Below are 15,188 nucleotides of genomic sequence, written 5' to 3'. Positions count from 1 at the left end.
TACATAAACATACATAAACATACAGACACACAGGTAAGTTTTCATTTAAAAATTTTGGCAAGTAAAATACAGAACTCGCCAGTTTATAAAAGAACAGTTGAATCCAAACCATGATTCTGGCAGATGGAATAAGATTACCTGCAAAGATGGCTAAAGCTCGTAACTAATTTGTGAAAGAGACTTAAGATTTTTTCTTAGGCCTAGTTTTCAAAACAGTCTTTAGTTTGCCACCACTACCCCCCGCCCCCTTTTGATAGGAATTACCTGGTTCTTGGAGACTGGTTGAATATTTACATCTCAAAAGGCACAAAGAATGAAAATTCCACCAAAAAGGACTTTTGTTCTCTAAGTCTAGATCTTTTCCAATATCTGCAAGCTTTTTGAGATGAACAGGGATGTATTAGGATTGGTAAAAGGATAGATGGGCCTTGAATTGTGTCTAGAGCTGCATTTCTATTCTTACAAAGATTCAGTTTGTAAGACAAAGTATATTTGTTTTAATATCTCGGACAATTGTGTTGAAACCTAAGTGATATAGAGGCTGACCCACCCATCTAGTTGTGTTATCTTCAGCTTGCTTCTTTGTATCAGGGAGAAGATCTTCAAATACGATAGAAATGAAAAGATTCTTATGTTCTAGATTTAGAGCTGTGTGTCTCTGGAATGTTTTAGTAAATCCTCCACAAATGTCTTCAGAATATTTTTCTTTCCCTCTGGTTATATAGTTTCATTTTACCTTTTGGGGAGAAAGCCTAAAAAACAGTTCCTATCAAGCTCTGAATATCAGGTTCCAATTTAGACCACAGATCTAAAAAAGAAAAAAAAGAAAAAAAAAAAAAAAACTTTCAGATATCAGCTAGGACAAACAGTAAATGTTCCTGTTCGTACTGAACAACTGCACAGACACAGGAGGTATACCCAGTGAGAGTGCAAAAGACACTGCCCTCCCAAAATCCAGGGCCACTTTCAAAGATAACCAAAAGAAAAGATAGTTCCCCTGGGAGCTGGCAGCAGTCAGCACGACCCTAGCAGCAAATGGAGTGCAACCCACATTTCTGTCCAGCCACGTCTAGCTGTAACTAGGGTGGAACCACATTCTTTGGCCATATATTTGGGGCCCTTTACCTGGCAGTTACCAAACCAAGTTCTCAGGACACAAAACAAGACGAACGAGGCAGTGGCTGTACCTGAGTGAGAAAGGATTAACAACCAGTGGGCTCTTGAAAGCAAATTCATGAGTCACAGTTCAAAGATCTAATTCTTATAGATGTTTTAAGCCTGCCAATCTGAATTTGGAAAGGAAGGGACGATGTGAAATTTTACTTCTCTCACCTAGGCAACACAGATTTGGGAAAGCTCGCTTTGGTAAGAATTTTCACCCTTAGTCAGCTTCTGCCAGTTTTCCTAGGATCCTGTCTTTAGGCTCTGCAGTAAGTGGAATGTCCCAGTGGGTCTCATCTTCATCACCAGAAATTTGAGAGAGGAAAAATTATTTTCCCTCTACCCTGGTGACTACTGGGCTGAGACCGCTTTTTATTCGGGGTACCTCATAAATGAATAAACTTAAATAGGTTAAAAGTTCTCCACTCTGGCCACTGTAATTCAAGTATCTTTGGTAAAATTAACTTGCTTGTTTAGCCTTAAAAAAAAATTTTACCCACGTGAAGCCTCACACTAGACCCAGGTCTAGCTTAAATCAGACCTAGTCCATCCCTGGACCCAGTCTGATTTTTAAGTCGAACCCAGTCCAACTTTAGCTAGTTTCCAGACTCAGTTCGGAAAAAGAGATGCTCAAATAATGTCTGGAAGCTCGTAAAGCAAAAGCTGCAGAGTTAGGCTCTAAGAGAGACTTTGCTATGACCTCCAGAAGCATCGAGAAAGTAGGGAGTTCGTGGGGCTCACCTGGTCGCTTATTGCTCCTGGGGGCTATTACAAGTGTCTTTCATTTTCTTCTTATGATACCAGAACTATTAAAATACAAATATTTTAAATGTCTTAGTTTAAGATTTGATTTGAACAAAAATAATTTGAATTGGGCAGCATCCAATCAAGCAGATAAAAAGGAGCTCCAAGAAGCTGTATAAAATGAAAAGCTTTTATAGGCAGATGAGAGTGGGAGCAAAAAGTTAAACTAGGCAAAAATGCAAGTTGGTTACTGCAAAGTTACTTTCCTTTGGGGGATTCCAGGGGTCTCTCAGGCAGATCACTCAACTAGTGTTGATCAGGTGATACCTGATTGGTTGAAGACTTGATTTTTGGGAAAGCCAAAACTGTAAGTCTCGATTTGGTGACATAAGGCTTAGCGTAAGTGACTCCATTTAGGGTCAGTTATCTTGTTTTTAACAATAATCATTATGCTATTTTTCCACTACACAAGTTTATTAAAATCTTTAGAAACAAAAAGCAATATTATAAAAATGCATGCAATGATAGTAACTAACAAGTATCTATATAAACTAACATATAATTTATTTTCACTTCTCTAGACATGAGGTCACAAGTAACAGAAAAGAAATGCTTAAAGCATGGTAAATGGTAATAATCACTGAGCAATTACTATGTGCCAAGCCCTACATTCTTTATCTTATTTAACTGTTAAGTGAATCTTATGAGGTAGGCTATTCACACACTTTCCCGAGGATGAACCTGAGTCTTAGGGAAGTTAATTATCCAAATGACTTGGCTAGTGAGAGGTGAAGCTAAGATTTGAACTTAGATCTGTCTGACTCCAAAGCCACACCCTTAAAAAGCAAACAATGAACCTGTATTTACATTGTTTATCTGTTCTAAGAAAGATTGTGTTCTTTAAGTGATTTCATGATTTTAACAGTAGAGTGTTCCTCTACAAATCTACTTAATCAGACATTATGGCCTCATTTGCCCTCCCTTTTAAAAGAAAGGTCTAAAGAACAAAATATAGGGACAGAGCTAAACATACACTTCTCTTACTGAAGAGAAGGTAAAAATGTTCTGATTTTCCCTTTGTGTTCCACAGCTGAAGAAAGCCCTTGATGAAGCCAACTTCAGATCAGTGGAAGTATCACGGACTAACCGAGAGCTGCGGCAGAAACTGACAGAGTTGGAAAAGCTACTGAACAGTAGCAAGGAGAAAATAAAGACTCAGAAAGCCCAGATTAGGCTTCACATGTCAGCTAAGGCGAATAACACTCAGAATATTGAGAGAATGAAGGTTGTATGAGAAACTCTAAGTGTCTTCTCACTTCTTTAGTATCTGATGAGGCAGGCAGTGGTATCCAGGGGAGATGGGTTCAGAGCACTAACAGCCCCATGGGTCTGAGAATTACAGCTACACTCAGGAAGTGGGAAGAATGCCTTGGGAGGACAATCTCTTTTCCTAGCCATGACTCACTATATAAATATATAAATAGATAAATGTTTAGTTTCTCATTAGCTACCGATGTCACTTTCTGGCTCCCTATCTGTCTCCTCCATGGTGATAGTACAGGACTTTGCTCTTCTGGGGTTAGGAGGCCAGACAGGAAGGAGAGCCCAGCAGGAACTAATTAATAACTGTGGGTTTCATATGAGATTCTTTCTGTCATCCTATAGGCAAAAAGAGCAAGCTAGTTAGTTATTTCACTGATCATCTGTGTTATCTCCACATTTACTTTCAGCAAATAGAAACAGAATTGAGGCACATGGAACTAATTAAGGATCAATATCAGAAAAAAAATTATGAACAGGTAGATGATTTCCACAAACTCTGTTTACCATTCACATAAAATCTCAAAGTTGGACACATGCACTAATGTCTCCCTCTTTGTGCCCTACCAGTCATTGAGTATCCAGAAATTTGTATCTGAAATGACTAACCTACAGAAAGAGATGCAGATGTTGGCCAAGAGCCAGTACGATACCTCAGCACGGAACAAACAGCAAGAGCTACGACTAGAGGCAGAGCGGAAAATAAGGCAAGAACTAGAGAATCGGTGCCAGGTAAAAAGTTTAAGATTCATCTCAAAGATTATCAGCAAACAACATGTGCCTAAACCCAGCATTAGAGCACTTAGAATTTCTAGATTCTATAAAAGAAAACATATTTACAAGTTGTTCATCTTAGCTAAGTTTTTAGAATCGTAATATCTAGGAAGAAGCCTGTAGCTTTTAACATGGCACATATTCTCCATTCTCAACTTAATAATATTCATTTTAAAGAACAGTTAAAACTCATATGCCAAATACTAGCTACTAAGATTTCTGAACTGAGTTTCATAGTTTTTGGTGAACTTTATACTCTTCAGTTCTCCCCTGTAGGTCAGATACACCTGTTCCTGTTACAAGTCTTATCTATCCCCAACTTAATGAAAAGCATAACATTATACCAATGAAAAAGGACTTCAAGAGCCCTTCCCCCCACCCCCTTATTGCCATATCATTAAGATAATCCAGTTATTTTCAATTTTTCAATTACAGTTGACATTCAATATTATGTTAGTTTCAGGTGTACAGCACAGTGGTTGGACATTTATATGGCATGACTCCCTCAATAAGTCTAGTACCCACCTGGCACCACAATTACTACAATATTACCGACTATATTCCCTATGTTGTACTTTACATCCCTGTGACAATTTTATAACTACTAATTTGTACTTCTTAATCCCTTCACCTTTGTCACCCAGTCTCCCCACCCTCCTCTTGTCTGGCAACCATCAGTTTATTCTCTGTATCTGAGTTTGTTTCCATTTTTGATTGTTTTTTAGATTCCACATGTAACTGAATTCACATTTATCTTTCTCTGTCTTATTTCACTTAGCATAATACCCTCTAGGCCCATCTATATTGTTACAAATGGTAAGATTTCATTCTTTTTTATGGCCAATATTCCACTGTATATATGTACCACATCTTTATCCAATCGTCTATTGATAGGCACTTAGGTTGCTTCCATTATCTTGGCTATGATATATGAAATGTCCTTGTCTCTTGTTATAGACATTGTTTTAAAGTCTGTTTTATCAGATATAAGTGTTTCTACTCCAGCTTTTTAAATTTCCATTTGCATGAAATATCTTTTTCCGTCCCTTTACTTTCAGTGTGTGTGATCATCTTTCACCTGAAGTGAGTCTCTTGCAGGCAGCATATGCAGGGGCTTTGTTTTCTTATCCATTCAGCCACCCTATGTCTTTTGATTGAGCATTTAATCCATTTACATTTAAAATAATTATTGATAGATGTGTAGTTATTGCCATTTTATTCATATTTTTTATCTTTTTCTTCTTAAAGAGGTTTCTTTAACATTTCTTATAATACTGGTTCAGTGGTGATGAACCCTTTTAGCTTTTTCTTGTGGGATATCACTGAGCTCTTATCTCCCAAAAGAGATTCTCTGCTATGAAAAATATCCAATTCTGGAAGGAGATGTTAATCACTTTTTTTAGGAGAATCCGTGAATCAAAATCTGTAATAATATATACATATGTATATTGTAGGTTAACTGAAAATAAGTTTTTATCTTGTATTTAGGTAGCACCTGAAGTCAAAGTACCCAGTTATACTTTCATAATTTGGTTGCTCTATCACATTATAAATACTGAAGCTTTTTGTTCAATATGATACATTGAGAGTTTGTAAAAATCTTTGTATCACACTTTTAGGAATTGGAGGAAACTGTCAGACACCTGAAGAAGTGTAAAGAAGCAACAGAGAATAAACTGAAAGAAGCCAGTGTAGAATCGGAACAGGTAAGCCAGAGCCATGGACAGAGAGACAAGTTTCCTCAGACACGATCACCTTGAAACACAAGTCAGTGTAAAGTTCTTCATTAACATAGTTGTCAGGAGTACTACAGGGAAGAACCAGTAATTTACTAAGTATAATCTGCTATAAAGAAGCGATCTGTGTCCTGATGAGCAAGATTAGAATGCTGAAAGATTGAGTAAACCTGAAGTCCAAGTCTGTCCCACTAAGTAGAAGGGAATACCAGCATGTATGTGGATTTTAATGCATTTTGTTTGACATGAACTAATCATAGCACTCATTCAGTCTTCAGCTAGGAGTATAAAGTAGGCCCTATTTATTTGTGAGTTTGCTTTCTCTGACCTAATATTTTAAATTAGCTTTTTTGAAGGTATTTAAAATCAAATTTTTTAGAGCAGGAAAGGACATTTGAAATCATTACTACAAGCACATTCTCAGTTTCTGGTTAAGAAAACAGATTCGTTAGCTTAAGGTATCACAGTGATGTTGCTATCAGTTGATCAAGATTTGTCCCTTTTATAGCTATTAAATTACTTGACAATATGACTGTCAAAATGGTATATTAAAAAGAACATGGCACTCCAATATTCATGGCAGCACAATTTACAATAGCCAAGATATGGAAGCAACCTAAATGTCCAACAGACAATTGGATAAAGAAATGATGGTTCATATATACAATGAAATACTACTCAGCCATTAAAAATGAAATCCTACCATTTGCAACGACATGGATGGACCTAGAGGTTATTATGCTGAGAGAAAGATAAATACCATATGATTTCACTTATATATGGAATCTAAGGAACAAAAAGAACAATCTAATCAAAAACAGACTCACAAATATAGTGGACAATTTGGTGACAGAGGGGAAGGAGGGTTAAGGGGCTAGGAGAATAGAGTGAAGGATTAAAGAAGTACAAATTAATAGTTGATAGATGGTCACAGGGATGGGGAGCACGGCATAAGGAATGCAGTTAGCATTAATATGATGGCTAGGTGGAGTGCCAGGGGAGGGAGGGAGCAATTGGGGGGATTGTTTTGTGAACAATATAGATGTCTAACTAATGTATTGTATACTTGAAACTAATTTAAATAAATAATTAAAAAAAAAAAAGAGCATGGACTGCGACAAACCTGAGTTTGAATGTCAGCTGTGACACTGTGCCCTTAAGGAAGTTATGTTTACTTTAACTCATCAGTTACCACAGCCATAAAAGTCAGGAAGTTAATATCTACTACTTTGTTATTCTGCTAGATGGCTCAGAATAAGTGTCAGTAAATGTTAGCTGCCTTCTCATTCGCCATACAAGAGGAAACATCATGTACAATGCCATTTCAAGCATCTTTCCCTCCACTCCTGGTAAAAAGTGCTGGAGAAAGGTGTGGTTGGGTTTGGTTTGGGGGCGGGAGTGTCACTGTCATTAGGATACACAAACAGGCCTGAAACATATTGTAGCTTTGTAGCTTTCTAAAAATTCAATGACCAGGGGAACTCCATTTTCTTATCTACTTTGTACGTACACTATGACCTGGTTAATATAGGGCAGATACATGGTGTCACATTATTGAGGCCCTATTATATGGCAGGCACCAGGTGGTAGAGAAAAATCTCTATCTGAACAGGCCAGATGATGCCCTCTCAGACTTCAGAATCGGAAAATGAAAATTCTGTCTAATGAACAAGTAATCAGGGGGGAAAACGAGTCATTTTATTTCTTAGTTTAGAGGATTATGTTCTGGAGCTGTTTTGAAGCAACCTTCACATCAAAATCTGTTGGCTCTACCTTGAAAATACCAAAGTATCCCAAATACTTAGAAAAGTGCCAGGCTTATATTGGCACTCAGTAAACATTTGTCAAATAAATGAATACTGATTCCAGTTCATCTTCAAAGATAAACTATCAGAGGAACTGTTTTCAAGCCTAATAAAGGTAATTTGAAAGTTTTTGCTTATGAGCTAAAGTATGAAAGAATACAACTTATACTAAGCTGCTCCAGGTTTTTACTAATTCATTCTATTACTTTTTATTACTATAAAACTCAACAGAAAAATCCAGTTTAGAGACTTTACAGTTCAGGGACTTTGGAAAAGTAGAGAATAGAACTCAAAAATTCCAAAAAAAAAAAAAGGTTCAAATTACCATATTTATCCTCAGTGCCATTTTTGTACGTTCATTCTTATTATCTTCTGGGCCCTCTCTTACCTTAGTTCACATACAGGAAATATTAACAAAAGCAATAAAAAGCATCAAGCCTGCATGCATTCTTTAACTCTGTATTCAGGAATTGCTTTCTCATCTATCTGTATTATTCAAAATAGGTTGCAGGATTCTTGCAGTCAGAATTTTGGTCTTAATGTGTAGATAAAAAATCTCAAACTAATACGTTAAAAACGTATCACTGTTGTAATTACTTTAATAATAACATTTATATGTTCAGATAACAGCTAACCTGGAAGAAGCTCACCGCTGGTTTAAGTGCAGATTTGATGGCCTGCAACTTGAGCTGACAAAAAACCGATTGCAGAGGCTTCCCCGGGAAAACACGTGGAGGGAAGAGGTAGGGCATTTAGACGGTGCTGTCTTAAGCAAGTCTGGATTTGTTTCTTCTCAGATTTCTAATTATGGAGGTTCTCTCTTCATCCAGCTACTCTCTTTACTAATCCTTAGATTTCTTTAAATTACTGCTTTGCCAGTAATTGGAACTAAATTTTTTTTCTTAAAAGCTCCACTTCTCTTAAACTGTCTAGATTAAAACCACCTACTTTGATAAATATTTATAAAGACAAAATAGGTCCCCAGCTCTGCAGTTAGTTTTGAACAGTGTTAGGTGTGACTTCTTTCCAACAGGACCAAGAAGATAAAAGACACAACATCATGCCTAACCAGTCTGTTCTACATCGGTGGGAGAGTAAACAGAATATTAGACTTGCACCCAAGAAGTGTCATGCTGACCTAGAGAGAAAGTGAAGTCCTGACAGAGGAGCTTCTTCGTTTACAGTTACACGGTCATGATTCCCTGAGCCCCGCAGCTCGGGCTGGCCTGTTTCACAGTCATCAAAACATGAAGTCTTTCATGTGGGCTGAATATTTTGGACCTGAGTTTATCCTTATATGAACTCTGATATCAATACAGAACCACCCCATCTTTGTCCCTTTCCCCATTTTCCAACCAATAAATTTATATTAATTTGTTGTATGATAGGAGATGCTGTTGTATAATTGGCCATTTTTCTTAGTACGTTTTATCAAAAAGCATTTACTGAGGTACTAGATGATGTAGCAACTAAGTAATACTTTGTTTCAATGAAATATCCCAATTTAACAACCAGTAATCCTTAGAAATAGAATCACCTGGAAAATGGTAAAAATTCCACTGTCTTATAAAATAATGTCCTTCTATACCGAGTAATTACCAGTACATCTTTAATAAGACTAATATCTCTATACTTACCATAAGGTATCTCAGATTGGAAATGTCCAAGGAAGCTATAAAGAAGTTTATTAAATATAGCAGTCTGTTCTGCTGGATTGCAGATAACAGTAATATCAACAAGCACACTGGATTGTTCCACTTGTGAGTCTAGGAGGAGGACAGGAATTGTTGTGAATTAATGTCTCCCTTAGACAGATTTTGGATAATTATTTTTCAGTTTATTAGCCAGTATTGGACAGTTGTTATTTCAGTGACCCTTTGTTTTCAGTATCTCCTGGATTCTTGATCAATAGGCTTCCAATTCTTAACTGAAGATCTTTTGGTCTAGTTTTATCTCAGGGGGTCAGTTTTATCTACAGAGTCTTAGGCTGTTTACTTTCTAAGCCTCTCTCAAAACATCTAGGCCGCATATTGGATATTTTCTAAAATGGTTTCACATTTCAATTTATTAAATTCCCTAGTTTAGATTTGAGCCCACTAACAAAAAAGGAGGGATAAGGTTTCTTTTACTTCACCTATTGGGTTTATCCCAGAATACTATTTGAAAGAGCAAAATTTCTTTTTACTATTTGATAATTCTTGGCATCTATTTTCTCAAGATCTGGTGATCAATCTCATTTCATTAAGCAAGATGCTTTATGTTGGCAGTGTGCTGTATCATGTTTTCTGCCTTGGACTTCTTTGGGCAATAAAGACTCTAAGCTATTTGCCAGTGTAAGCCCATCTATAAATGGTCAGAAACAAAGTATAATATACACAAGACTAGAACTTACTATGGAATATTTTCTGCTTACCAACCCCAGTTCTAATAAGAGATCCAAGATTGAGTCTCATTGGATTGACTAATCATATGTCTACCCTTGACCAATAACTGTGACTTAAAAGATGAATTATATACACTAATTGGTTAGGTCTGGACATGAGATGTACCCATCACCGAAACAGGGTGATTCCCCAAAGGAAATCAAGGAGGTAGTTTCAGATCAAAACCGCTGATGTCTATCACAACAGTAAAAACATAAGTAGAGGAAATACACTAAGGGGTTCACTAACCAAACTTCATTAACACTACAACCGGAGAGCTCTGAGCGGATGCTACGTTTTTTCTTATATTGGCACTTCCTTTCCTCCAGATTTATATGAGACAGCCACGAGCTCTTCCTGAAGCTTTAAAAACCAGTTCTTTAATAACCTACATATAGGGGCTTCCAAGTAGCTAAAGACACTGGCAACTGCATAGCTATTTATCTCCCAGTATTTCCTTCGCAAGCAACATGAAATAAGGAAGGAAAAGTAAATTCTATACAAAACCACATTCGATGCATAACTTGAAGGCAGACGACATCAAATCTTCAGAAGAACTAATTAAACATAGAAAAGTCACCTAATCCTAATGCATGCTTCCTCATACTGTGGCTCTGCCTCACCTCACAAGACTTTATAGCAGGCAAAGGCAGACCCCCACTCCTACCCCCCCAAAAAAAAAACCAGGAAAGACAAAAAAGAAGCTAGTGAATGGGGGCTAAAACAAATGAGGAATAAGTTACAAGGTGCCCAAAAGAGAATAGATTCAGATGAAAATAAGAGTCATTTAAGAAAGGCAGGAAAACAACCAAGGAAATGAAATTGACAAAAGGGTAAGAAAAAATAATGGAAGATGTGCAAAGGAATAATATTCATGTTGTTGATGCCCGAGGAAGGGAAAAAAAAAAAGTAGAACAGAGGTAATGTTTAAAACTATATTCCAAGAACACTTTCCAAAATTAGAAAAAATATGTATTTGAAATACGTATTGAAAGGACTCACCAGGTACCTGGGAAAAACCAGATGATCAATTCTGAGACATAGTCTAATAAAACTATTATATTTTAAAGACAAAATATTCTCAATGTCTACAGGCAAAAAGATCAAAAAACTTACTAAAAGACACTGGCATCCGACATTTACAAACTAACACACTATACTAGGGGATGGGGGATAAGACTGATGTTATTTAAGGGCACAAACTTGCAATTAGTGAATAAACCATAGAGATGTAACGCACAATATAATGAATATAGACAACAAAATTATACTATAATCATCAAACTTGCTAAGAGACCAAAACTGAATTATCCGACCACTAAAAAGGGATCATTGTGCAAAGTAATAAGGTAATAAATATTGCTACAATGGCAATCATTACAATATATGAATGTTTTAAGTTGAAACATATACCTTAAATTTACAGTTACACATCAAGTATATTCAATGTTTAAAAACCCAACACACTATGCAAGGTGACAATAGAGCAAAGCAGTATGGTAGGTGGAATCCTAAGGAAGGCAGGCCCCAAGATTTTCCACCTCCTGGTGTACATGCCTGCATCATCCCTGGAACTGTGAAAATGAATTTTACTCCCATGATTAGATTATATATCATAGCTGACTTTAAGAAAGGGAGACTGTACTGGTGAGCCTGACCTAGTCACGTAAGTTCTTTAAAAGCCATTTCCTTCAGTTGGTTGCAGAAGGGGAAGTCAAAGATTTGAAGCACAGATTTAACGTGCCCTTGCTGGCTTGAAGATGGAGGAAGCTAAATGGTAAGGAATACAAGTGGCTTCCAAGAGCTGAGAGCAGCCCCTGCTGAAAGCTAGCAAGAAATGAAGAGCTCAGTCCTAAAACTTCAAGGAGCTGAAGTCTGGCAACAACCAGAATGAGCTTGGAAGCAGATTCTTCCCCAGACCTCCAGAAAAAATAACTCAGTTGACACCTTGATTTTATCCTGTAAAATCCTGGGACTCCAGCCCCATTGTATGTGGGTTCCTGATGCACAGAAACTGTGAGATAAGTTTATTATTTAAGCCACCAAGGTTGTGGTAGCAGCAATAAAAAGTTAATACAAGTAGAATTTAAAAACAATATATGTGAACCAAGGGTTTTATATCTAGCTAAACCGTCCCCCATATATCAAAACTATAGAAAATTGGTTATAAATACATAGGAAGGTAGAGAATTCTGTACCATGTACCTCCTTTTTTGAGGAATCTACAGGAACAGAGGTCAGCAAACTTTTTCTGTAAAGAGTCAGTAAATATTTGAGGTTCGTATATGGTTTCAGCCACATACTATGTTGCTCCAGGGCCCATCACAAAAGCAGCCATTTGAAAAGTGCCCAGATTTTATGAGAAAGAGATTCATTTGCTAATCTTAAAAGTGCTGGTTCAATGGGCAGGGGCACAGTGGCATACTCTCCAGGGGCAGAGGCACTGTCAAGTGCCATTAGTGAGTTCTCGTTCTGCCTTGCTAAAGCCAGAAGTACCTTTTTTAACTCTAGACATTTTTTCCCCTCTTGATAAGTGCCATCTTTACCCTTCAACCAGCAGGTGCCACATTTGAACATTACCTTTGCCTTATCAAAGCCAGCTAGTACCTTTTTTTTTCTCCAGAACTTTTTTCCTCCCCTTGATGGATGCCATCTTCACTTTCCCTCTGTCACAATACCCAGCACCAATAACTCGTGTAAGGGAAATTTCACACATATCTGGTACCCAGTTTTTATGTCTGGTGCCCTGATTTTTGCAGCTGCCACGTCTAGACAGCCTGGCTCTGGTGGCTAGTGGGGAGGGGGAAGCTTTGAATTCCTGGGTCTCATGGCACTGTAGCAGCCAGAGAGACAGTTCTTGGAAGACTACTAACCCCAGAGCACTGCACAGACAACAGATTGAAACATACCCCCCAGTCTTTCTGTGAAAGAAGCCTATTTTCTTGTCCTGGAGCCTAAAACTTCAAGGAGCTGAAGTCTGGCAACAACCAGAATGAGCTTGGAAGCAGATTCTTGGAAGCTAGCTTTCAAGGGTCTGGCAGACATCTGGAGACCTCTGGTAGTGCTCTCAGGGAGTGGAGGCAGAGGGATGCCATCCATCTTTGTGCTCTACCTGTTTCATTTATTTTACCAATATCTTCCAGAAAAGAACTTATACACTTTTCTAGATCTCTGATTTTTACGACTGTCACCCAGAGACACTTCACTTCCAGATTGCCTCATCTGGTAGCCAGTAGGGCTTATGCTTGCAATCTCATAAGACTGTATATATTTACATACTTTAAAAGCTGCTTCCTGAGGGTCTTCCAGTCAGCCTGAATCTAGGTACTGAGATTTTCCCTCCCCTTTGAGACACTGACAGGTCTTAGCACACCCTATTAAAAATAAAATAGGCTATTTGTACAATCACAAAGGTTTGAGAGAAAAACCAAGAGTTAGGACAAGGTTGAACAATAAGGTTCATCTCCTACAAGAGGTTACACCTTCGAGACTGAGATAGAGCTGTTTCATCTGAGACATGAAAAAAAAGTGCAAGATGAGGAAACATAGGAATATGTTCCAAATGAAAAAGAAAAAAAAAAGATGAAACCTCAGGGGAAAAAAACCTTAATGAGATAGAGATAAGTAATTCTCCTGCTTAAGAGTTCAAAGTAATGGTCATAAATATGCTCACTGAACTTGGGAGAGGAATGGATGAACACAGAACTTCAACAAGGAGACAGAAAATATAAGAAAGTACCAAATAGAAGTTACAGAGTTGAAGAATACATCAGAGGGGTTTAACAGACTAGATGAAGCAGAAAAAGGATCAGATAAGGTAATGGAACTACCTATTCAAAGCAGCAATAAATAAATAAGTTAATAAATAAATAAATAAATAAATAAATAAATAAATAAAGGTAGCATAACAGGCTTCTGGGACAACATCAAGCCGACTAACATTTGCATTTCAGATGTCCCGGAAGAAGACAAAGAGAAAGGAGCAGATGAAATGATGTCTGGGGAAGTAAACAGACATCCAAGATCCAGGAAACCCAAAGAGTTTCAAATAAGCTGAAAGCAAAGAGACCAAAGACTCACACAAAGACACGTTATAATTAAAATGTCAAATTAAAGACAAGGAGAGATTCTTAAAAGCAGCAAGAGAAAAACAACTTGTCACTTATCGGGAACCTCCATAACACTATCCTATTTTTCAGTAGAAACTTGGAGGCCAGAAGGGAGTGGCACAATATACTCAAAATGCCAAAATAAAATAAACTTCCAACCAAGAATAGGGTACATGGCCAAGTTATTCAGAATTGGAGAGTTTTCTAGACAAGCAAAAGATAAAGGGGTTCATCACCACTAAGCCTTACAAGAAATGTTAAAAGTAATTTCTTTAAGCTAAAAAGAAAGGTTGCTAATTAGTGACAAGAAAATATGTGAAAGTATAAATCTCACTGGTAAAGGTAAATATACAGTAGAGGTAGTGAATTAATCATTTATAAAGCTAATGTGAAGGTTAAAAGGCAAAAGGAGTAAATATAACTACAATAATTAAGTGATACACAAGATAAAATATAAAATGTGACATCAAAACATTGGGGAGGGTAAAAATGTAGAGCTTTAAAATGTTTTCAAACAAATTGTTATCAACTGAAAATAGACTGTTATATAGGTGGTTATATGTAAGTCTGATGGTAACCACAAGGCAAAAACACAGTAGATACACAAAATATAATAAGAAATTAACCTAAGCATACCACTAAAGAAAGCATCAAACCACAAAGGAAGAGAGCAAGGAATGGAAGAAAGAGGAACTACAAAACATCCAGAAAACAACAAAATGGCAGTAAGTACACAGCTATCAATAATTACTTTAAATGTAAATGGACTAAATTGTTGTCCAGAGCGACTGGACAACAAAATAAGACCCATCTGTATGCTGCCTACAAGAGACTCACTTCAGATGTGAGGACACAGACTGAAAGTGAAGAGATGCAAATGGAAACCATAGGAAAGCTGGGGTAGTTACACTTACACAGACAAAATAAACCTAAAGACTATAATAAGAGACAAAGAAAGGCATTAGGTAATGAAAAAAGGTTTAATCCAACAAATAGATATAATATTTTTAAGTATTTATGCACCCAACATAGGAGAGCACCTAAATATATAAGGAAAATATTAACAGACCTGAAAGAATAGACAGCAAAACAATAATAGTAGTAATAACCTAATTA

At 37.0% G+C, this 15,188-nt stretch overlaps 1 protein-coding gene across 7 annotated transcripts in view; it reads left to right on the top strand.

Annotated features, from left to right (window-relative positions):
- Positions 1–12,059, top strand: part of CCDC150 (coiled-coil domain containing 150) — a 72,886-nt gene extending 60,827 nt beyond the window's left edge. For 5 of the 7 annotated variants that reach the window (XM_036236424.1, XM_036236423.1, XM_036236422.1 and 2 more), the window contains 6 exons: positions 2,996–3,190; positions 3,636–3,704; positions 3,796–3,957; positions 5,619–5,705; positions 8,164–8,283; positions 8,574–12,059. In XM_036236424.1, the coding sequence (XP_036092317.1) occupies positions 2,996–3,190; positions 3,636–3,704; positions 3,796–3,957; positions 5,619–5,705; positions 8,164–8,283; positions 8,574–8,693 (753 nt within the window). In that variant the 3' untranslated portion in view covers positions 8,694–12,059. Of the gene's footprint in view, positions 1–2,995; positions 3,191–3,635; positions 3,705–3,795; positions 3,958–5,618; positions 5,706–8,163; positions 8,284–8,553 lie in introns of all 7 variants that reach the window. The other 2 variants (XM_036236427.1, XM_036236425.1) reach the window with 2 other exon arrangements.
- Positions 12,060–15,188: the final 3,129 nt, after the last annotated feature.

This window comes from Rousettus aegyptiacus, unplaced genomic scaffold (assembly GCF_014176215.1).
Source record: "Rousettus aegyptiacus isolate mRouAeg1 unplaced genomic scaffold, mRouAeg1.p scaffold_m13_p_2, whole genome shotgun sequence".
Classification (NCBI taxonomy): domain Eukaryota; kingdom Metazoa; phylum Chordata; class Mammalia; order Chiroptera; family Pteropodidae; genus Rousettus; species Rousettus aegyptiacus.
This window is presented reverse-complemented; position numbering and strand designations above follow the sequence as displayed.